This window comes from Gobius niger (assembly GCF_951799975.1).
Source record: "Gobius niger genome assembly, chromosome: 2".
Lineage (NCBI taxonomy): Eukaryota > Metazoa > Chordata > Actinopteri > Gobiiformes > Gobiidae > Gobius > Gobius niger.
Window position 1 is genome coordinate 35794775 of NC_136853.1, and position 24499 is coordinate 35819273.

At 39.8% G+C, this 24499-nt stretch overlaps 2 protein-coding genes across 4 annotated transcripts in view; both read right to left on the reverse strand.

Moving 5' to 3' along the window:
- Nucleotides 1–910: 910 nt before the first annotated feature.
- LOC306959719 (FYVE, RhoGEF and PH domain-containing protein 4-like) lies at nucleotides 911–10758 on the reverse strand. Its single transcript, XM_079551902.1, has 17 exons — nucleotides 10622–10758; nucleotides 7570–7701; nucleotides 6799–7228; nucleotides 6629–6671; nucleotides 5654–5947; nucleotides 5429–5574; nucleotides 5120–5276; nucleotides 3971–4109; nucleotides 3789–3847; nucleotides 3551–3694; nucleotides 3253–3425; nucleotides 2989–3019; nucleotides 2184–2267; nucleotides 1983–2108; nucleotides 1785–1910; nucleotides 1532–1666; nucleotides 911–1246 (listed from the first exon to the last, which is right to left on the reverse strand). The coding sequence occupies exons 1-17, from the start codon at nucleotides 10725–10727 to the stop codon at nucleotides 962–964; spliced, it is 2610 nt and encodes an 869-aa protein (XP_079408028.1). The 5' UTR covers nucleotides 10728–10758; the 3' UTR covers nucleotides 911–961.
- A 3378-nt stretch (nucleotides 10759–14136) lies between these two features.
- gramd4a (GRAM domain containing 4a) overlaps nucleotides 14137–24499 on the reverse strand; it is a 44662-nt gene continuing 34299 nt past the window's right edge. For all 3 annotated transcript variants that reach the window (XM_079551543.1, XM_079551544.1, XM_079551545.1), the window contains 13 exons: nucleotides 22733–22758; nucleotides 22525–22616; nucleotides 22062–22153; nucleotides 21010–21058; nucleotides 20849–20923; nucleotides 20600–20643; nucleotides 20318–20427; nucleotides 18807–18961; nucleotides 16506–16650; nucleotides 16251–16344; nucleotides 16062–16152; nucleotides 15907–15975; nucleotides 14137–14876 (listed from right to left, as the gene is read on the reverse strand). In XM_079551543.1, coding sequence (XP_079407669.1) covers nucleotides 14766–14876; nucleotides 15907–15975; nucleotides 16062–16152; nucleotides 16251–16344; nucleotides 16506–16650; nucleotides 18807–18961; nucleotides 20318–20427; nucleotides 20600–20643; nucleotides 20849–20923; nucleotides 21010–21058; nucleotides 22062–22153; nucleotides 22525–22616; nucleotides 22733–22758 — 1153 coding nt within the window. In that variant the 3' untranslated portion in view covers nucleotides 14137–14765. The remainder of the gene's footprint in view (nucleotides 14877–15906; nucleotides 15976–16061; nucleotides 16153–16250; nucleotides 16345–16505; nucleotides 16651–18806; nucleotides 18962–20317; nucleotides 20428–20599; nucleotides 20644–20848; nucleotides 20924–21009; nucleotides 21059–22061; nucleotides 22154–22524; nucleotides 22617–22732; nucleotides 22759–24499) is intronic.

Below are 24499 nucleotides of genomic sequence, written 5' to 3' on the forward strand. Positions count from 1 at the left end.
AGGTCGTATTGTTATTTTGAGATGTTTCTCTTTGAGTAACGCGTCCACCTCTGTATGCAAACCACTTGAACACAAACGGTGCAGATTTGTGGTGAAAATGCTATTCAAAAACACTTGAAGAATCACGTTTGACTCATGTGAAAAAAAAAAGTTTATTTTGTTGTAAACCACTCTGAAATAAAGTGCAATGTCATTGGTAACACAAACAGTCTCTGAAGTTAATGCTATCTGTATAATTATCTTATGCAACAACGGTGAGCCCAAAAGCTGGTTGTCAGGGGGTTAAATGTACAGATATATATAGAGTTCAGCTTATAAGAATAAAATGGTTTTATAATGAAATAGGTGAACAGCATGCAGGTGATACCATTTGCTATCAGACATTTTATAGTACATTTAATTTCAAATAATTTAAAGTCAGCCGAATCGTTTAATATACATTTTTAATTTTTAAAAAAAGGGAAAAAAAAGCTCAAGATATTTGACTGTGCCAAATCCAATCAAGCTGAATAGACCTGCTAATACTACTCAATTCTCATAAATTACCAGACATGCAATCAATACCTAAAAATAAATCAATCTCATATCTCCCCGCCTTAACCTAGCATATTTTCTCCATTGCGACGTTACCCAAATCTAAAAGCTTCTCGAAAAAAGCGTCAAAAAAGCAGTCAAAAAAAGATGTAATGAGGGTGAAAACGCGGCAAAACAGCCGACTAAAGGTGATGAAAAAGCAACAAAAACGTGACAAAAAAGTGACAACATGAGGAAAAAATCTTAGATCAGTTTTGTAGGTCTTAGCTTTCAAATGAGGCGTTACACTGGCCTATAGGTTGAACTCTCCATTCGAAAAGCTTTTAGATTTAGTGAAGGCTGAACTGGAGAAAATGTGCTCGGTTAAGGGGTTAAAAACAATAAGTTCTCCATTTTACAATAAGCACATTCATCGATTTAATTACACTCAGTGCGTCTCATGGTCCATGATGACACAGTAGTCACTAGAGCAGGAGCTAGTGTCGCTTACATTACTCTCACAGGGCTCCGTGCAGGTCTGTGCGGACGGCGTGTTCTCAGTAGCGTTCTGAAGGACAGCCAGCCAGCGGTCTCTGAGATCCGCGTCGTCGCAGAAGAAAGTGTGAGTGAGTTTTGATTGTCTTAAACGGAAGCAAACGTGACCATGAACCTTCGGGACACATCCCTCCACAGTGTAGCCCAGCAGAGGTATCGACAACTGGGGTTTGACATCCTACAAGAAAGCAGAGAAGACACAAGTGAAATGATTGGTATCTCTGTCTCCAAACAAATGCCCTTCTGTACTTCTGTCCTCAGGGTTGGACACAAACCAGTCAAGCCTCTCCAGAGACTCCACCAAAAAAAAATACACATTATCTAAAAATTAACATTATTTGGAAATTCATATCATCACGCAGCAAGGGAATTCAAAGGTCTGATTTTTTTTTTACCTCTTAACATTAAGAATCCAATAGACAATACGACCCAAGACTCACTTTGCAGACTGATATTTTCTCACCTGTGGAGCAGCATACAAGTGCAGAACTGTTGGATCATTTTTGGGAAGAACAGTCCACATCCTCTGCCATGTCTTTGGGTTGTCACCGTAATTTTGGAAGCTGCTCATTAAACTGGGAAATACTGGCGTTTCTGGCTGAAGGAACAAGAAAACATTAGATTAGAAACAACTCTACAATCTACACATCTACATGTGTAAGAACCTCTGGTCTAATGAAAGTATGAAACAACACATTTGAAGTACTATGTCTCACATCAGCCCTTGGTCGTGCCCCTCGCTGCGTGGACAGGATGAGAAAGCAGGATTTACAGACTTTGTTGAGTTTGTTCCCGTCGTACTCGAGAGCTGCTTTATTGTCGGAACATTTCCAACACACAACCTGCAAGACCAGGGCAAGTTTAATACAAAAGACAGGATTGTGCCAGTAGAGTGAATCCTGGTAACCGCTTACACATCCACAGGCTCTGCAGTGGTGCCTCCTTCGTGTCAGAGGGTTAAATGGTTCGTGGCATTTCATGCACATCGTCACCTCGTTGTCTCTGATCCACTTCGGGGCACGGCGCCCCAGTTCCTTCGTCTTTTGCATGGAAGGGAACACAATGTCAAACAAGCGATCATTTCAAATTAATCTTCATCATGCCACCAAACTTACAGACTCTTCCAGTGTGAGCTCTTTGGCAGCTACTCTGAAGGTTTCGTTTTTCTTCTGGAAAATGACGACAGCTCCTTGTATTGCCTGCACAATAAAATTCAACTTTAAAGAAGAGCTAAATAACTAGTTTACCTTAAAGAGACTATATGGAGTTTGAAAATGTTCAAATTAAGCATTTTCTTCCCCCTACATGTTCCAGCCATGTCCTAATGTACAGAATGAGCCTAGACCTGTTCATCCCAACTGCCTCTAAAATCCTGCACCGTCACTCAAAAAGGTGTTAATTTGGTTAAAACCTGCAGTTACTCATAAGACCTGAGGTGGCAGTAGTGAGTATAAAAATTACCAACTTGCATCGAGCCCCTTTAATAAATCCTTTCCGTAGTCCCTCTGGGGGTAATACAAGTGTTAATGGGATGGGGTCTTTCATCTCCCCCTGTGTCCCAGCAGAAAGCCACCCTTGCAACTTTCCCTGCCTTCGGAGCGGAGGCGCAATACACACTAATGGAATCACAAAGAAGAAGCTAACGGGCAAAGCCAACCGTGGGCGAGTGCCACTTAAACTTGGCTGTAAATATTATCTCGATTGTGATTAGATGTACAATATCCCCCTCTCCCTTTGTCTTTTCTGTCAGCGTAGTATTTAATCTCACGGACAATTAATGAGTTACAAAAACGTAATATGCCACAACACCTGCTGTGGCGCTTTTGGCCTTTAGGGGATGAGTTACCTAGTTCTTCTTATATATAAAAATAAAAATAAATCACTATGTTTGCAAGTAGGTAGAAAATAGATCAAACACACCTTTATCCACTCATCTCGCTCTTCTTCGGAACTACAAAAAACAAAAAAAACAAAAAAGAGTTAGGTACGGTTTAATTCTATCCAAATCTACCAGTACATTTAATGAGATTGAAAAATCAAATGATCGACTGCTCCAAGTCGACAATTTTTTCTCCAAAAAAACAAATGGTGATAATATGGCTGATGCAAGAATAAGTATTGTATTAAAACAAAACAAAAATCTGATCTAAATGTAATCCGAAAAGGTCTCTTGAATCTTCATACCTGGCCTGCAGTTCCAAAGTCCTCTCCTTCCCAGAGACCTGAAAGGAGAATGGATGGCCTTCATTCATCGTCCGCTGAACATTCATCCCGTCCACACCGATCCTGCAGCGCACCATGAACCTCTGTCCCACCAGACTGAACTTAGGCGAGCAGCACAGCAAGAAGTTGTTGAACTAGGGGAAAAAAAATAAAAAAAGACAGGTCTGAGGATCTAAATACAATTCAAATCTAGATGTAATGACTGCCCTCCTTGTTCAGTCTATGAGGGGTAACACATTAGCAACTAAAAGGTCCTAACCAAAAACAGCCATCTCTCCATCGCAGACGTGTTCCTGGCCGCGAGTTTGACCAGACGACCCTCTTTCAGAAACTCATTTGCAGGATTGACCACGTCCTCCTCTCCCACCATCTCGTAGATCTCCAGCAGCTTCCTCAGGTCTTCCTTGAATATGCCCAGATCAGTGTTTAACCAAAATAAAGAGAGGGGGCGTGTACGTGGTGTAATCTTACTTAATGTGTGTGTTTTGGGAACGTACAGCTTTTTCGATGGCGCTGTTTGAGTGGATGGTTGCCATGGAAATGGTCTGCAATGACTCTGTGTGAGGAGACAAATATGTTTATGATAAAATCGGCTATATTAGTAAAAACTGTAATGATGCTCTACGATACAATCAAGTCAATGTCGTGAAAGTCTTGCTAAACTAACGTTACAACTCACTCAGAGCCGGCTGGTGATCGGGGTGATCCTCTGGGAGTTTCTTCAGATAATCCCTCAGCAGCAGCTCGTATCGAGGAAGTCTCTGGACCGGCTCCAACATGTGGTGTTCCAAAGTCAAGCAGCCACACACCTCCAGACTCTATCAACACAGTCCAATCATAGACCTCCAGCACTTCAGAGCACCAGTCAGCCATAAGATTTAGGGCTTTGGATTGTTGGGTTTTGATGGCCAGTATTATATGGGCTTTTCTAAAACCCCTTCATATCCGTGACATGATCAGGGATTTAATTTGATGCATTCTATCTCCCAAATACACTATAGTTAAACATTTAATGTAAACCCAAAAGCAACTTGGTTTAAAGCCGTCTTAAGTGATGTGTTTTTGAATTTTTTCATCAGTAGGTGGAGTAGTGAACACTGCTCTGCTCCACCACCCCCTCCCCTCACCTGGCTTCCCCCGTCACCCACGCCCCTCACTATTCACCACAACTGCCTCTAAAATCCTGCACTGTCACTCAAAAAGGTGCACCTGCAGTTACGCGCAAGACCTGAGGTGGCAGTAAAGTATAAGCATGACCAACTCATTCTCAATGGTAAATACGGACGCAGTAAAAAATAAATTGAGTAACTATTATTATTTGCAGTTATGTGTTTCACGCTTGACATCGCCGTATTTGGCCCACTGGCACTTTTTCATTTTGGCCCTCGGAGACAAAAGTTTGGGCACCCCTGGTTTATACATTATATTAGACAAAGAAGTGTAGATATACTATATACTATATACAAAAATAACATTTATCTGGTATTGTTTGGATGCATGGGCAATTGTGTTTGTGTAACACAGAGCGGTTCTGTAAAAAGAGGTAGCACTTTTGGACACAAATCTTCAACGCAATTTCACACAATTTCCCGGCGACCGAAGAGGCTCTTCTGGGCCATACTAATCCTGAAAATGTATCCACCAATAAACAAACAACTACCGTAATGCTTCTGCAGTGAGCGCTGGCAGTGGTAATCATTCTTTCATGTTACATGGAAGTTGCATTGCCTTCTGATTGTTTTATTATTTAATGTATGATATTCTTTCCTTCTGTTTTGAAGAATAGTTAGGGAGGGATTCGCTGTGTTGTTCATGTTTGTAAACAAACCTGTATGTCCTGTATTATGTTCTTGAAGGCAGCGGAGCGCTCACTCCAAGTCCTCACCAGCTCCAGGGATTTGTCAAAGTTTCGGACATAGTCTGCGTACATCCGCATGAAGGGCGCGAGCTGCAGCAGGACGCCACCCAGGCCGGGACTAACATTCCTGAAAAAGGCAGTTTCAGAGAATAAAAATATAGGGATTAAAACAAGGGATCTTTTGTTACTAAATGCCCTGATTCTATTCATTTGGTTATGAATTATAATACAGTTTAAAACACAAAGTATGTCTGATGCAGCACAGACGATAACCCTCACCAGAGGCTGATGCAGTTCTCGAGATCTGGCAGGAGAAACTGACTGTGGAAGGAGAAGATGGAGGAGACGTTGGAAAAGATGTTTTTGACAATTTCAGGAGGAAAAGAGCCTCGGTTTGCTTCTTCTGTCAGACGTGAGCAAAACAACTGGGGAAAATGTCAGGAAGGTTGTTGTTTTATTTTTTTCATGACAAAATATCTCCAAATATGCATAGACAGGTCTTACCTGGTCTAAAAGGTGCAGTCGAGCCACATAGGCCCTCTCCGTTTGCAGAAACTCATTTGCAATCTTATACAGCTTTTGTTCCAGACTGTCCTCGTTTTTCACACACCGTTTCTCCTCATTTTCAGGTTCCTCCTTGTGGTCATTGGTGATGGTCACGTCCTCTGACCATTTGCAGTAAAACTTAAGTCCATTCTTCATAAGAGGGACTTCGGCCTCTTTGATTGGCTTGTTTTTTAGATTTACTTCTGAGGACTTGTTTAATTGGGTTGGATAGAAAACATCTGAAGCAGAAATTTGGTCGGTTATGAAGGTTAATTTGTGTTTTTATTATCAAAGCGTTTTTATGCACTGAATGTATGTAACTGAATTTTTTGCATCTGTATTTCTCCAACTATATTGAGAAAAAAAAATGTGTGTAATTTTTTTTGCTTCTTAAAAAAAAAAAAAAAAAAGGAAAAAATAAACGTTTTTTTTTTTCTTTTCGCTGCTTCAAACACAATGACGGACAGCCAATAAGATCATGAGCTCCCAAAGCGCAGCCAGGAAGGATACTGACTGCGTCCAAAAGTCAAACTAGCACCAGCACCAGTACCAGGAGCAGGCATTTTATAGAAACTCAAGAATAAACGAGTGTTAGCTTAGCGATCATTCATTTATGGGTTAGCCTAGCCTAGCGGTGTCCATTGGTTTACATGGAAGAGTTAGCATTGGACATTAAGCCGTGTTTTCTCATAAAAATTCTCAACAAAATTGAATGATCCTAATCTCAACTGTATAGTTACATGTGTCCTATCTGTATTTGTATATTAAAATAAAATAAAATAAATATCCATATATTTTAAAAGAGATTTTTTTTTTTTTAGGAGCAAAAATGTTTTTTCAATCTGGCTGGTGAAATACAGATGCAAAAAAATTCTGTTACATAAATTCAGTGTATAAAAAACACTTCAATAATAAAAACACAAATTAACCTTCATGGTCGGGCTGCAGCAGAGGACGGTCTGTTTCAGGGTAAGAACTGAAAAAAATAAATACACAATACATTTGTTTTTTAAAAGGACAGTAAGATAAAGACAATATTCCAGACATTCCAAACATCACACACACACGCACTGTCTCTTGTATTACTTTAATAGTAGTCCTACCTGCCTTCTTCCAGGTAAGTTATTAAGTCAGGCACACTCAGAGACTTTTGTTTGCCCCTCTCTTGTTCTTCAAACTTTGGGGCTTTGTCAAGTCTGAGTGAGGATTTTGAGCTGTTGGCTGGAGTATAGGTCCACATCTTACTATGAACAGGACTAGGGGTTTGCAGCCTCCCTGAAATAGGACTCGTTTTGTTCTTTGGGTTGTACCTCCCGTCACTGTACTGCCTACATTTTTGAGCAGTTACTTCTGATCTCCGAGATACTCCCGCTAATCTGCTGGGACTGGTGTGTGGTTCTCCATTTTGAAAATTGGCTTTCACAGGACTGGCCGAGTAGCAGTTCATAGATGGGTTGGTAAAGCCGTTCAATTCATGGATCTGCTGTGGTCCCGACCTCACAGGTGTCTGGAGATGCGGCGGTTTAGGAGGCACTGCAACAATCAGGACACAGGCTCATCTCAAACCAAGGATCTTATTACCAGAGTAGACGCACGTACAAACATTACAATACATAACATGTTCCTTCATCTTGAACTAAAAAGCACGTAAAGCTTTGCACAAACTAATTACACGTATTGGGCAACTGCTATTTTTACAACGGACCAAAATGTGAAACCTAGTCCACACATTTCTCCAGTGCAAATAAAGATTTCAAAACGTGTATCTACTATATATTTATAAATATCTGTGCTTTTTGCTTGAGACAAATATTTTAAGCCTATGAGTGATGAAACATGAACATTACAGTATTTGACATGACTACAGTGTGTACCGTGAGGCTTCTGAAGAGATCTTTTAGCTGGACTCGTCTCATGGTCTTCAGGGTCTCGTCCAGACTTTGTAGAGATTCTGCCGTGTCTCTCAAACAACTGTCGGCAGCTGTAGGAGATGCACACGTTGCCGTCTGAAACAACAACAGAAAGCATTGAATAAAAATAAAAAAATAAATACACTAGCAAACACACGTAAATGTTTTTCTAGTTTGGTTTTACCCAAATCTAAAAGCTTCTCATGCTTTTCGTCACATTTTTGTCCTGTTTTTGTAGTTTCTTTGCATCAGTTTTTGTTGCTTACTTCATTGCTATTTTTCCTTGCTTTTATAACACTTTTTAAGTCATGTTCTAGTCTTTTTTTTATTTTTATTGTGTCATTGCTGTTTTTTTCTGGCACGTCTTTGTTGCTTCTTTGTGGCTGGTTTTGTTTTTTCATCACGATTTAATTGTGTTTTTCAATCAATCAATCAAATTTTATTTGTATAGCGCCCAACAACAACCAGAAGGTGCCCAGAGCGCTTTCCAGGATAAAACAAGAATCACAGTAGACAACAATAAATACAAAAACACATCAAAAAAGCAACAAAAGGGCGACTAAAACGCAATGAACAAGCAACAAAAAAAAAGCTTTCGATACATAGCCATCGACTCGACTGCTGTTTTTAATCACTTTTTTGATTGCGTTTTCATCCTCGTTTTTGTCAAAAAACACGACAAAAAAAGCTTCAAAAAAGCTCCAAAAATATGTCAAAAATGTGACAAAAACATGACAAAAAAAGTGACAGGGGATGGGGGGGGGGGAAAAGCAGTGTCTAGTTCTTTCAAATGAGGCTGTAAAAAACTCCAGTCGAGAAACTTTTAGACTTGAGTAACGCTGAATTGCAGAAAATGTGCTGGGTTAAGGTGGGGGCAAGAGGTTCAAACTGAGCATTTGATGGGGCTCAATCTCACCTTCCTAAAAGGACACCCAAAACTATATAAAAACAAATCGCTTACCTTCAGATTTGAGATTAAATCAAGTTAGTCCAAGTCCCTGTTTTACCGCTAGTCTTAGGGTCAGCCCTGTGACAGACGCATTTGTCATGTGGAAAACTGCCCACTTTCTTCTGCTTTCTCACTTCTGTCTTTTCTGCCTGGAGGGACGGTTTAGTGCTGACCTTCAAGGAGTTGTTCTGAGTTAGGCATTCGTTGTCTAAATAAACATAGCTGCCTTTGTCCTATTGTGATTTAGCAGAATCTTTAAAGTACTAAAACAAAACAAACAAACAAACAAAAAGAGGAAAATAACCTTATTTGCAAAACATTTGGTAATCTTATAATCTAGGCTATGTTTATGCTTGTACTCATCATTTATACAGTACTAACTGCATAAATAGGTCTTCATACAGTACCATTGGTGCAACACATCTTCAAACAAAAGGGGAGACACAGCATTGCTTCTACTGGGTTACACTAATGTGTTTCAGGGGGGATTTATAAATGGTGTTAAACAACGTTCAAAAGTCCAATCCGAATCAGGAGAAAGAGATTTAAGAAACTACACAAAGAGGCTAAAGCGGTGCCTGGAATACACAGTATCGTTACAGAGCTAATGGAAATAAACTGATGTAATCCATGTCACTGCCTTTCAGGAGGTTTAACCTAAAGACTTGTTCAGCTTGTACCATTTCAAGTAGTGAATATACAGAAAAGTTATATAACATTTTTGTGATTAACCTCTTACCCCCGCATTTCTAGTTCGGCTTTACCCAAATCCAAAAGCTTCTCGACTGCAGAGCAACCGTGGAATGCCTCATTAGAAAGATAAGGCCTACGAATCAGATTGTCCCATTTTTTTTGTTTTAGTCACATTTTAGACACTCTTTTGTTGCGTTTTTGTCGCATTTTAGTCACTCTTTTGTTGCATTTTAGTCACTCTTTTTGTTGCATTTTAGTCACTCTTTTTGTTGCGTTTTAGTCACTCTTTTTGTTGCGTTTTAGTCACTCTTTTTGTTGCGTTTTAGTCACTCTTTTTGTTGCGTTTTAGTCACTCTTTTTGTTGCGTTTTAGTCACTCTTTTTGTTGCGTTTTAGTCACATTTTAGTCACTCTTTGTTGCCCTTTTTAGTCACATTATAGTCACTCTTTGTTGCGTTTTTGTCGCATTTTAGTCACTTTTTGTTGCGTTTTAGTTACATTTTAATCACTCTTTTTGTTGCGTTTTAGTCACACTCTCGTCGCACACTCTCGTCGCACACTCTCGTCGCACACTCTCGTCGCACACTCTCGTCGCACACTCTCGTCGCACACTCTCGTCGCACACTCTCGTCGCACACTCTCGTCGCACACTCTCGTCGCACACTCTCGTCGCACACTCTCGTCGCACACTCTCGTCGCACACTCTCGTCGCACACTCTCGTCGCACACTCTCGTCGCACACTCTCGTCGCACTTTTTGTTATGTTATTGTTGCGCTTTTGTCACTTTTTTTTTGTCTTTTGTGGCTTTTTTTGTCGTCAGGTTCACAAACTAGGATTTTTTTCTAGGTGCAGACGTGCAACATAAAACATATAACACAGAATTAAGATAAAAAATGGCTCTTTTTGCATGATTCGTCACTATTTTGATGCTTTTAGATTTCTGTGAAGCTAAACTGGATAAAATGTGCTTGGTTCAGGTGGGGGTTAAGAGTTTAAAGGCTCCACAGTTATTATTATGCAAACCAGCTCATTGTCAAAACTTAAACTTAATTTTTTTTTTTTTTTTTTATCATCTAGTCTACAGTCATTTATGTAACCGTGTGCTCACTGCTCACAGATCAACTGTTTCAATGCTAGATTATTGTCTTTCCTGGTTAGACTTTATAAAGTGAACAGCATAATCTTAACAGAAATTCGTGATCCGTTACGTTAAAACCTCTATCTTATCGTCTCACGCGCCACTTTGACCCGTTGAGAAAAATATCGGAATTTCTGGCGATATATACTACAAAATATACACAAAAGAGCATCAAAAGAGTTATAATCAGACTAAAGTAAATGAACAGTGAGTAAAAGAGTTAACGCCTTTCTCACCTGTGGCCCCCTTCTTCATTTTGCGTCGCACGGCTCCTCTCCTGAACTCCTCGGGCTCACTGGAAAAGGTCAGCGGCAGACTTCTCCTCTTCTTCAGCTCAAACATCCCGTGTTTTACTCACTTTGTTTGCGATTAAAATCAAGGACAGAGTTAAAACAAACGTGACAATCCACTTGTGGCGCGGCGGTTAGCGTGGGTCGGCCTCTGTAAAACAGCTGCTCCACCGATGATGGACTCCGCCCCCAAAGGTCATGTTTATTGGCTATCCCGACCATGGTCCCGCCTCTCCAAAGAAAAAACGACCAATCATTTTACTGCATCACTCATTAGGATTTATACAGTCTATGGTCGTTACGAACAGAATAGTGTTTCCCATTAGCAATTTATATATAAAGAAATATATATATTATAATAAGTATTTTATTTTCTGCAGATTATGCCATTTCTCTCAAAAAATAACTAATAATAACTTTATGTAACATTTGCTTTTAATTTGCTTGACTCTACAAGACCCAGAACCATCAATAAACAATGCAAAAAATATATAATTATAATTGTCTGTAGTAGTCTGTAATTTACCCCGTTTTTCTTCTTTGAAAACACCAAGATAGTTGTGTTAATTTTTTTTTTTTTTAAGAATAAATCTGCCTAAGCTAATCAGCTTTTACCTTACAAAATAACCAACCAACATCAGAAAAAAGGGGGGTATTTTACAGCCTATCTTTTCCATTTTTTTGTCTGGCAAGATCAGATCAAAATAAAATGTATAATCTTAAATAAAAAATAAAAATGTTTTCAACTCTCCCCTATTGGATTGTTGCACATCTCAGTGACTAGAGAATCATAACATTGGCCATGTATATATTGCACAAACTAGCAGAGAGACATGAAATAAGATCATTGCCACTAAGTATTATTTTGTTTTATTCTATTTTATTCATTAGTATTTATAATGTATCCATAAATGAGCACAGACACAGAGTGATAGGAACAACAGCTTTATTACAAAAAGCAACAGAGAAGGACGCCAACTTCAACATGGGGACCTTGAATGCAACACCATATCCGTGTTTCGGTCCCAGCGACTGCAGCTCAATCCTCAGTATGGCAGTACTTGAGTGCAGCTTTCACAAATGTGACAATTTATACAGTCCTCTGCAAAAGTGCTAACAGTTTGAGATGCAGAAGAAAAGTTGACTATTGGCCATTGACCGCCTCTGCTTCGAATGAATGTCTTTGTAGCTACACTAAGACCTAGATTGCAAGATTTTCAGTTCCTGCAGATTTACTTTACATAATGCTCATTCACAAGACCAGTTTTTTCTACTTTACCGCAGTGAGTAAACAGGAATAAATACAGTTTTCTAAACTGATCCCAGGTGGCTTAGTTTAGTTCGTAAGTTGACTTGATCTTTAAGAATTTGAGGTCTTTGGGAAATATGTCAAAACTTTCATTGCAATATTTCAAGGTTAAAGTATCCTATGGTATGATTTGAACAACAGTAAGGATTTTCTATTTGAAGTGATGTATTAGCAATATATTGAATAAAGTCGAGCTCACATTGCCTTTAAACCCCGTAGACGATTTTCATTTCAGAGCAGAGGTGATCATGTTTCAAAAGAATAGATGATTAGTGCAGAGACATTCAGTCCATAGCACAACGCAGATATCCAGTCTTCATAACTCCCAAAATATAAAGGATTTCAAACTGGGTTCAATGATAAACGAAGAAAATTAATGTTCAGTTCAGAGTAAACAAAATAAAGATTTGCTGGCAGACAATGGTGGAAAGAAGTAAATAATAAAAGATTTGGCAAAAGAAAACTGTCATACATTCTGTGCTTTGTCCCAGCCTTTATATTAAAACTAAAAAGGCATCAAGAAATACTGTATTACAGCCATACAGCGAGACAGTCTCCAAATCCAAGTATTAACCTCAGCAGGATGTTAGGAAAAGACCTTACACAAGTGAAAAAATAACAGTGGGGTCAGTCACGTATTTAGCGACTTCATATCCAGTTACGACAAGTGCAAAAGGACAAATCGATGAAGGTGTGACCTGGGTAAGTGTGTCTTATGGACCTCTAAACCAAAACACCCCCCTTCCAAAAAAAAAAGCCTACAAATTGTGCAATAGAATGGGCATTTACTCCTGAACTTGAGAGTTTGAGGCCTCTCTATTAGGGATGGGCTGAGATATCCAATATTGATACTCTTTTTTTAATATTGGAGCTAGTATAGAGGATATGCAAATTCTATTTCTATTCACATGGCAGACATTGCTAATAATTTTTCTGCTTCTATGTTATGTCATCACACGCGTAACCTCTTTTGAGAGTATCGATACTCATGCCAAATTAATATTGTTTGTTTTGTATTTCAGTGAGAGAAGTGATTGGCATGGGTAATTTACAGAGTTTAAATCTTACACTTGTTGGCACTGGCATCATATTGACCTCTCTATACTAGCCCTATAGTATTACATGTAATCAACAGATCCACAAAAATCAGTGGTATCGCCCATCCCTAGCCTCCATCTTTCATGTTGAGAGATCTTGTAATTTGGACTTTTAATAATCCACTGTACTGTTAATGTCAAGGCGCCCCTTTTGTGAATTTCAAATAATGAACTAGAACTTGTGTTGAATGTGTAAATGCAGTGTGGAGCTGTTTAAAGAAAAGAAAAAGAAAAATACAATCTTCCGAGCTCAGTCATCTATGACATCACTATTAATTTGGCAATATATTTCTTAAATATCTGTCCATTCTCCTGGAACAAAGGCCAGCTTTATTCTTGAGAATGTAGTGGTACTTGTACTTCAAATCCGGTAAGAGGTAAAACAATTAAACCATCATAATTATCATCACGTATGTAAAATAATGTTATGTTAAGAGACGGGCATGGTTAAAAAGAGGGGATGATCAGCCAATCAGATCACTCTTCATTCAGCTGCTCTGGTGGTACTACTGTACTTCTTACTGTACTCATTCTCCCCTTTGTAGATTTGATACTTGAAGTGATTAATAACCTTTGACAAATAAATTAATTTCACAGTTTCCTATTTGGGAACTAACACCAGGAGAAGGTGGACCTGCGGCTCTGCAGAATGATCTCTGAACAATTGAGGTCAAATGTGGCATTTCCAAAACTAAAAGTCTTGCCTGTCGATTCTGTTCTCTTGCCAAAGTGTCGGTTTCGTGCATGCAAAAATAGTTTAACAAAGTGTTATTAGTGTTAAAGATGTAGAAAATGTGAGAATCAATGATCACCACAGTGCACTTGTTCTGTGGTTTGATTTGCAGACTGGCTTGTTCTGCTGCCAAAATAGTAAATTAATCTATTATAGCCAGCATTGATATAATCTAACAGAGGCAAAAAAAAAAAAAAAAGACAGTGATCCGACTTCTAATTTACTAAAACATCACATAAAAAACAACAGCATTGATCATTCACACATGTACACTCCAGTCAGAAGGACCTCAAAGGCACCAAAACAATAATAAATACTTGGGAATATCTGTTCAGGGCGGGCAATAAAAAAAAAAAGGAAAAAAAAAAAAAAAAGATTTCAAACTGTGGTCATTAACTCCCATTGTGTTGGAGGCTGGCTATTTACTAGTTCTGCCAAACCAAACAAATAAATAAGCCATTTGGATTTGGGATCAGACACATAACACCATGGCAGCATATTGAAACCACACAAAAAAACATTGATCTTATGTCCTATGTTCTGTTTAAATTATTTCTAAGTAAATGTTCCTTCTTTTTTGATAGAGTACAAAAATAGAGACACTTGACACCCCACACACGGACACATGCAGACACAGGGACACGGTAAGCAGAGTTTTGGTCAGTCATTTAAAGGAGGTCCAGCCCCCAGAGTGCGACATCCAGTGATAAAACAACTGCGAGATCCTCCACATCCCGGTTCGTCCCATACCTGTAGCCCCATTGTTAGTGTGTCATCCACTTTAGCTCCTCCCACAGGGGACCAATCAGCCAATCAGAGCTGGGGGCGTGGGAGGGGCTTTTGACAGGTACTGTAATCTTCCAGCGCAGTTGAACTTCTAAAAAGGCGATGGGCCCAGTCAGTAAGCCCATTCACGGAGAAGTCCGTCTCTATGACAACACGGACAGCAGCCTACAGTTCAGCGCTGGATGGGGGTTTACTGGTCGTCATAATCTTCATGTACTGAGTGAAAATAGCCTCAAACGCCTCGTCTCTGTGGATCATGGCACCGAAAACCAATGGCTGCAGGACGAAAGACAGGACTGGTTATTGAGAGTTGATTTCTACAGTATATTAATTCATGTAGCATTCACTAAATGATCAAAGAACTTTTGTGGGTAGGGTGGATGGATTGGGCAGATTATTGATCTTGAGAGAAACATAGTAAGGTCAACTGTTCCGATTCACTCAGTATTATACATTCAACAAATAAATGAATGATTAAAACAGAATTAAAGCAGTTTCGTTCTTAGACAAGAGCAAGTACATAATATAGGAGGTTAAATTTCCTCCGGGAGCTCCGGTTTCTCCCCATCAGCCGAAAACATGCACAATAGGTTAATCCTCCAGCCAGGTGTTCCTGACTGTCAGCCTGGACATGGGTCTGACCCTCCTCAGACCTGACTTGTAACTTTGCTGGGAGTGGGACATTACCTGCTTCTCTCTGTAGAGATTTATACTCTTGCTTTATTTAGATCACCCATCGAAGAAATGGCATTGCTTGTGCAGAGCGGAGCTTTAGGGGCATGGCCTTACTGGTGTTTGGTCTTGTGACACATACATAACTTTGAATACTCCACAGTGTGGCTTTAAGAGATTGTGCTAGGGTTACGTCATCTAATCATCTATCTATTGGGCACAGAAACTGTAGATAAAATGTCTGTTTTTTCCCCTCCCCCTTCTACAGCTCCAGTTTGGAAAATGGAGGTCTCTTGTTTCATTTTTTTTTACGTTGTGGGACAAAATAAGCTTGAACACAAATGATCCATTTGAATGATCTATCTTAGTAAAAAGTAAAAAGTAAAATCAAATGAAGAGGGAGTGGTTATTTTGTGTATTTGTAGTAAACTGGTACAGAGAAACAGAAAAGTCGTCTCATATTGGGTCACTTCCCACTTGGGCTGGCTTTTCCGGGACATGGTAACTGTGCTCAACCCGCCCTCTAACCCAAGTTACACATTAAAACACATACACACACACACTAGAAAACCATGCTGCTGGGCAGTAACAGTGGAAACAAGGCCGTTGTGTTCTCCAATCTCTTAAACAGTACCTTTTGAGTGGAGGGAGTTGCTATAGAGATGCCCATCCCACTTCCTGGCAACACAGACAGCACTTTGTACTAAAAAAGACAATAAAAAACATATCAGAATGTGTCTTCTGATATAAAACTATGATGAAGCAAATTATCAGAATGCCGCCAATTACTTTTTGTATGTCAGTGATATCGTTCAGTTTGATGACTTTATTCTTCTTGGATGCACTCGCTTTTGAGCTGGAGCTTTCGAAGCACAGGTAGCTACAAGAGACAGAGTAAATAAAAGTATTAAGAATATAGTAAAAGGTTTCTACGCCGCAGCAGTGGTTTGTTGTGTGGATATTTTTGAAGTTTCTCACTTCTCTGAGACATAGAGCATGCCATTGCGGATATAATCTGTGGGCATCTTTCTGTCTCTGTTTATCAAGCAGCATCTCCAGCCGTTCTCACACACTGTGAACGAAGGAAGAGGAAAAACAAACATTACATTTACCCTCTGGTAAAGTCACGGGAAATAAGGATACAACAAGTCAAACAAGAAGGGCAGCCCTATAATGCTATGCCTCATTGGTGCAGCGCTGCAGTTTCAATCATGTTGTAGTGCAGCCTCTCACCTGCCAGAGGGCGCTCAGACTCCGGCAGATTGAAGATCTCGTGAAAGGCTCCCTTCTTGGTGCTGTGAGACCGCCCTGTCTCCTCTTCTCTGCTCACACCACACGGGACAGTAGCAAGGCTGCCCCTGGACACCACCGGCGGATTCTGCACCGAGCAACAGCAGGGGAAGAGGTGCAAAAGGAAAGGTCACAAAAGGTCATGGAGGGAAAGGATGGGCAGATGAGAGCAGCCGGCGCATTAGTCTGTTTACAGATTACTTCCTGCTGCAGCGTCCCTTTGTAGAGCTTTACACTGCCCTGTTTCACACATGTGCATCTCTGCAGCGGACTGAGGAGGCACGTGCAAAGCAAAGTGGGACAGTCATTCACTCAACATCCATTAAATATTAGTTTGTGGGAAAATTGGGGGAATTGAACAAGCCATACCGGATCAATTTAGTTAGTTGTATTCCCATTCTAGCAGACCATAGGCTTGACTCCAACCATATTTAGATTCCCATCCCAAGGTGCAGAAGCAACAATATTGATTAACTGCGTTAAGGCAAGTGTGCATACATAAAATCTGATCTGTTCTAGCAATTTTTTTTAATATGACAAAAATGACAACTGTGCAAGGGGTGCTGCATTACCCACCTGGTGCATAACAGGAAATAAGCACAGAAAAAAAAAGTATTTTTAGTTGTTACTCAGCACCCCCTAAACCAAAATATATTCTGCCGGATATGAACAATCTATAGAAGGAAATAGCTTTAGAAATATTTTTGACACTCATTTCTTTGAGCTTAGGGAATTTATTTGTCAGTGCACAATATAAGAAAAAAGTATAAAATAAAGCATCCCTATTTCATTGCTGCATCTAAAAGGAGAATATAGGAGAATACAGGGTGCTACACTATTACACTATAATTAAACCAATTTGTTCAATCTAGTAACTGGACAGAATGCTTTGCAGAGCATCTATGATAATGGATTCAAAATGTCAACTTAATAAAATTAGATCTTTCAGAATATACGAACCATTGTGCACACTGCACAGTATTTACAAAAGAAATAAATGGTGACATTTTGATCCATTGTTGGGTCAAACACTGGCAGTTGTGAGGTGAGCAGAGCACACCGGGCACAGGCAGATCATACCTTTTCAACGGCAGAGAGCTGAGAGAGAGAGACGGAGACAACGTCACTCCACAGCACACACACTCAACATTTACGCTCTTATACAGTCCTCTGGCATGTGACATGTGGGAATTTCCAGTGAACTCATGATCGATGATGCCAAGTGATGAGGGAATATCACATAGTACATTATTAGGTCGAATTGTATTTCAGTGATGGTGCCTTTAGTACCTGGGTGTAGCATTCAACACAATAGGGTTTGAACATGATGTGTTTTCAATTTTTCTTCTCTTAAGCTTGTGTATTCCAGAATAAGTGGGAGAGACGAGACAACAAATGCCTTTATGTATTAGTAATAGAGGTCATGACATTCATATCTATCGATCGGAGTTTATTCTTGGACTTTCCACAGGGGGCACAGAGGTGGGTGCTAAACCTTTCGTATCATCAAACACTGGGACCTGACCAACGTGCTTACACAAGGTAGAATAAGAGGAAATTATATTACACAAAATATTGAATCTTTGATAGTAGATTTAAAACTCCTCCTTGTTTGGTGTAGTTTCAAATATTTTGATTTTAAACCTGGATTGTTATGTCCTGGTCACATAGCATTGTGCGGGGTTGCATCTAGAGTAGCATTTACTGAGGCGTACTTCGCGTGTGAATTAGATCAATTGATGTTCCTCAAAAGACAACCTTTCAAAAGCTCCGACTGTAGTTTTGTGAGATCGTATCTTTCAAAAGGCTATAAAATGAGTTAGTATCGCACTCTATTCACCAATTTGGATACGTCCCCAATCCTACAATAGGCTAATGCGTATGTTTTGCTCGATGCAGTAATTTGGCCTCAGTGTTGTTTCCATGACGACTCGAGTGGGTCTATGAGAAAGTTGCTGAAGAAAAACACAATCACCCGCAGATCTACAAGTGTCAAACTAAAACTAAAAACTAAATAACTAAAAAATGTGTCTTGTCAAGCTACGGTAGAAATATAAACAGTCTTTAGTCTTGTATCTACTACTTCTGAGCAAAAACCTGCCTAATGAGTAGAGGGCAGATAATGAAGCCGAAAAGTCTGAATATCAAAAACTCTATAAATGATGTATGTGTGATAGGCACAGCGCACAGATGACCAAATGGAGTTATCAGATGTTATATAGTAGCGTGTTTCTGATGCCTTACCCGTCGGGACACGGTGGCGTTCGTCCTCTCTTTGAGTTGGGGGTCGGTGGGGAGGCTGTTCCACACGATGTAAGGAGTGTCGTACTTGTCCCGCAGTTTTGGACAGCTCTTAAACAGGAAGTCTATGATGAAGAACTTAATCCCCGCATACAGACCTGAAGGAGAACAGTTTTATCAAGCCACATTATTACGCAAGTACTGTTTTGGACAGTCTTTCATTCGCCTGATAGAACCATCTACGATTGACTGTGTCCTTCTCAATGTAATTAAAATCCTTCATGTTGAAAAAGAAATATTTTGAACCACTGAATTGGCAGCAGTGGCTAAAAACATCTGTAATTGGCAAAACAAGACAAGCTACATTGCAAGGATAGCTCATGTGTTAAAAAGTCTCATGTGCATTAGTTGCAATGGAGTTGCAGAGTTTTATTACTGATAGCGTACACAAACATGCCAGTGATGCCACCAAACATGCTCCTACTACTCAGATAGACACCAACATTGTTTTTTTTTAATCTCATGCTTAGACGAGTTGGTATGTAGCTGTCTGGTCTTTACGCGTGCCCTCAGTCACGTAAACAGAACACAGACGGCGTTAGAATTTAGCTAACAGGAATTACTACGCCTTGCAATATAGTTCCCATTTTTATCCGCTTAAAAAATCGACATCTTTAATTTTGTGTGAAAACCGTGGGGTTTCTCTGTTAATTGTTTTGTGGGAGGGGCTTCATACTATATGAGGGGGGCCTTCAGCACCCCAAGGGCAGTGTGTGTGTATGAAGGGGAGCTGGGTACAACGCAGGTACCAGCTCCAGGAAAACTGAAAAGGCGGACTACAAAATTGTACATATTGTATACCACTGCAAGTGGAACGGAAACTGGTAAAAATCTTATTTTTTTGCACTTTTTGGCGGACCAGCACGATAAAGTCACCCGACACGAATCTGACTAAGCCATATCATTTGTGTAGAGGCGTAACCCCGCAACACTATACTTGGATTGTGTAAAGGCTCATGTAACCATATTTAAATGGGGAAAACGTGGAAGAGCTTGGTCGCTTCGAACTTCACCTCCGTTTGGATCCATTGATGAGGAGAGGATACATGCAAACGCCATCAGTGCTTTACGTGACTGAGGGAAGACCAGACCGGTACACATCAACTCATCTAAGCTAAGGTAACAACATATCTCAGTATTTAAAAATGGTGGCCTGTTCCTTTAAGTCGTTCTTTTCTAGTAAATTTGCACTCATAGATCTGTCATTTTGATGGTGTTTCTTATGCAAACATTCGGAATAAATGAGAAATAGTGAATATCTATTACTGCCAGCTTTTGCCTGAAGCACAATTCGAAAACAACAAGAGCTGCCCATGTTATTGTCGACTATGAGACAAACAAGATTCAACAAAAGTCCCAAGGACAGTTACACAACACAAGAAAGAATGCTTTTCTTATTGGTGTTATTCATAGAACAAAACGATTTGTAAAGGCAGCCTTTTTTACACTCTTACCAATCATGAAGCCCATCAGTTTGTATGGGAGGACGCAGGAAGTAATGAACGCAGCCCATAAAAGGATGTACAGTTTTCTGGTGCTCTCAGGCTGGACCCACATGAACAAGCTACGGAAAAACAACAAATGTGAACCATTTTTACAGAAAAGATGCAAAAGACAGTATTTGGGAATTGCAGTTTAAATTGAGCGGTGCTGAAAGACACATTTCTGCTCTTTTGCACAGACAATTAAGTTATATTCTATTCTATATTATATTCTAAAAAGATATGTTAATTTACTTTTTTATCTTCTCCAAAACGTCTGCCATTTTGCCAAAGAGGTTCTGTAAGAAAAATGTTAAACGTATTTACTCTATAACAACACCAAAAAAAACATTATACGATTAATTTACATGAATGTATTTTTATTTGTCTTCATTTATATTAGTAATAACTATCTTTTCCCAGATGGAGGACGCGCACACACACCAAGTCCCTCCCCGCTGCATGAAAGCAATTTCCCAATTATATCAATGGTGTAAAAAGTACCTGTGCTTTTTGCGCAACATCTAACACAAGCTGAAACTTCTCAGACACAGTGAGGTCTTCCTTTGGCGGCTCCTGCTGTAATCACAATCACAATCACATAAATACAATGACCAACAATCAAACAGGCCACATGAGCAGAAAGACAAAGGGAAGCTTCTTACCAAAGGTTCAGAGACTTCAGGCACAATGCTCCACTGGATCCTCCAGCCTCTAAAACAGGAACATGTGAGGCATGAGCTCAATGTAAAAGGGTGCATATGGTCAAATACATCACATGTTTTACGTTTTACATTCTTCTCTACGTAAAACCATGTGGATTTTGCGTTTCTTGAGGAAAAAGGATGTATAGAGCTCAACAGTCGAGGCTCCGGTCGGTGCAAGAAGAAAATATTTCTTTCTAAATCCCCAGAGACTTTGTGAAAAATTCAAATATAAGATCTTACAAGCACGATGGAGACTGATCAGCTTTGTGCCAACTACTGACCATAGTGCAACCTGAGGGGCGAGGGAAGCCTGGTTAAGCCCAACATACAGTGCACTGCAATAATCGAGGCAGTTACCGACAAAAGCGGGAAAGAAAATCTCAAAGTGCTGCTGGGACAAAACAGGTTGGACTTTAGCCAGTTGATGAATTTGGAAGAAGATTGTTTTAACAACTGAGCTAATCTGACCAAATCTGAACATCGAGTCTCCAGTCTCACACTCAAATATTGGGTAAAGGCACCCAGATCACAGTGGACTGCAGTTGCGTGACTACGTCCAAGTGTCATGACCATCAGTCTTTTTATCATTTAAAAACAAACGATTCATTCATTCAAAGGACATCCAGATCTAGTGCAGATATTTTACAAGAAATAAAACACCTTGGAAATAAGTCACAATGGTTTTTTTTTTCAATATGAAATGGTCTGTTTTACGTTCATAAGTTACCACAGCCAAATAGCTGCATGGTTCTTTTAAACCCTTTTTTTTTTTGAAAAGTCTATGGAGATTTTGAATGGGATTTTTACTTCAAGCACCTGAACTGTTGAGCTCCATTTGTGCAAAGGACAGCTCACAAAAGAATGCAAAACATGACCACAAAACAATAAAAAGACAGGAGACTTTTCCCTGTAACTATTGTTGAAAGTCAAAGCTTTGTTCAAAGAGAAATGTTATTAAGACTTAATAGGACAGTTTATTTTGGTCCTGGTAGTAGCTACAGTGGTTTTACCTGGCAATGAGGTAATTCAACGACAAACGCAGGATGGCTAGGAAAAGGAACATTGGAATGGCCCAGCCATGCCAAGCAGCGTACATGTAGATCTGCAGACACAAATACAGTAAGGTTAAATATTCTTGCTGTGTAAAAGCCTTATTTCCATAACAATAATACCAGTGGATACACAAATAAACAGACAGCTGTTAGAGGTGGTACAGAGGTGCCATTAGCTCCGCAGTACAATCATCTCTAGTCTGAGCTGATTACTTTGGCCTTTTCCATCAAAGTTCAATCAACGAGTGTCAACGGTGTGAGAGCAGTGGGCAAAAATGTCACTGCAGATTTTATCACTGCTGTTTATAGAGTACTGAGGTGAATATAAAAAAAAATAATACACACTGAAGAAAAAAATGGATAGACTGAATATACTGTATATTATATAAAAATATGTTTTATATCAATGAAATATACTCACAATTAAGGCAATAGCAGATGTGTAGACAGAGTGCCAATTAGATAAGGCCGAAAGATTCCTTAAGAAATTAGTGACAGGTCGGGCTCCTCGCTCTAAAACAAGACAGTCAAATATTAAAGTGTATTGAAGTGTGGGCAGCAGACATAAACTAAACCTACAGCACAATACTGAATATTCTTTTTTAGCAAAAACTGAAGTGTGCACTTACTTAGTCGCCGCATATTTTCTGTCAACCTGCACAGGAAGAGGAACAAAAAATGAAGGTCAGAAAAGACACAGGAAATCATCCAAAATGAACGCAAGCAGTGGAGGAGTGTAACTTGGCCTCCATTACCAGCATGACTCACATCATCTCACGGAGGAGGAAAACGAGAAAGACTTCTTCTTAGTCCTGGTTTAGTCCTGGTTTAGTCTTGATTAGTCTTGAAAATTACAGTAAGTGGCTTGGCTGGCAGTACCCGCTTGACTGAGATAAATTAATGCACAGAACATGATTCAAAAACAACAAAGTCTGATTGATATACAGACTGCTGTGCAACTGTGCAAATACAGTGCCTCTCGTAAGTATTCATACACCTTGAACTTTTGCACATTTTGTCATGTTGACAACCCTAAACTTAAAGATTTTATTTTGATTTTTTTACTGAACGTTCACACACAAGTAACAGACAACTGTGAAGTGAAAGCAAAATGATACATGATTCCGTTATTTTTCCAAAAATAGAAAAGTGAAAAGTGGGGCGTGCATAAGTATTCATACAGCATTTTCCGAGTGCATAGAATTGCCTTTATAACATTCCTAATGACGGCAGAATGTTCACACCTTGGCCTAACCATTAAATAGAGGCCACCTGTGTGTAATCTACTCTCAGTTTAATTACAGCTGTTCTGTGAGGGCCTCAGAGCTATGGTCAGAGTGTATTGGTCACTAAACAACATCATGAAGGTCAAGGAGCACACCAGAGAGGTCAGGGATAAAGCTGTGGAGAAGTTTAAAGCAGCATTAAGTTATACAAAGATTTCCCAAGATTTAAACATCTCCCGGAGCACTGTTCAATCCATCATACGGAAATGGAAAGAGTAAAGCACCACTGCCAACTTACCAAGACACGGCCATTCACGTAAACTAACAAACTGAACAAGGAGAGCACTGGTGAGAAATGCAACCAAGTGCCCCAAGATAACTCTGGAGGAGCTGTGAAGTCCTGCCGCTGAGCTGGGGGAATCTGTACATGGGACAACTATAAGTCGTATCTACACAAATCTGGCCTTCATGTACGAGTGGAAGAAGAAAGCCATTATTGAAAGGAGGCCATAAGAAATCCTGTTTGAAGTTTGCTAGAAGTCATATGGAGGACACAGCTCCATGTGGAAGAAGGAGCTTTGGTCAGATGAGACAAAAATTGAACTTTTTGGCCCAAATGTAAAACGTTATGTATGGAGCAAACCTAACACTGCTCATCGTCCTGAGTGCACCATCCCCAGTGTCAAATATGGGGGGGGGGGGGGGGAGCATCATGCTGTGGGGCTGCTTTTCCTCAGCTGGGACTGGGGAGATTGTAAGAATAGTTTTGAAGATGGATGGAGCCAAATACAGAGACATTTTGGAGGAAAACCTGCTGGAGTCAGCAAGAGAACTGAGGCTGGGATGGAGATTCACCTTCCAGCAGGACAATGACCCGAAGCACAAAGATAAATCTACAATGGAATGGTTCAATAAAAACATATTAATGTGTTAGAATGGCCCAGTCAAAGTCCTGACCTAAATCCTATTGAAAATCTGTGGAATAATCTGAAAACTGCTGTTCACAAACGCTCTCCTTCTAATGTGACAGAGCTTGAGTTGTTTTGTAAAGAGGAATGGGCTAAAACGTCAGTCTCTACATGTGCAAATCTTGTAGAGTCAGACCCCAAAAGACTTGTGCTGTTATTAGAGCAAAAGGGGGTTCCACAAAGTATTCATGCATGCTGTATG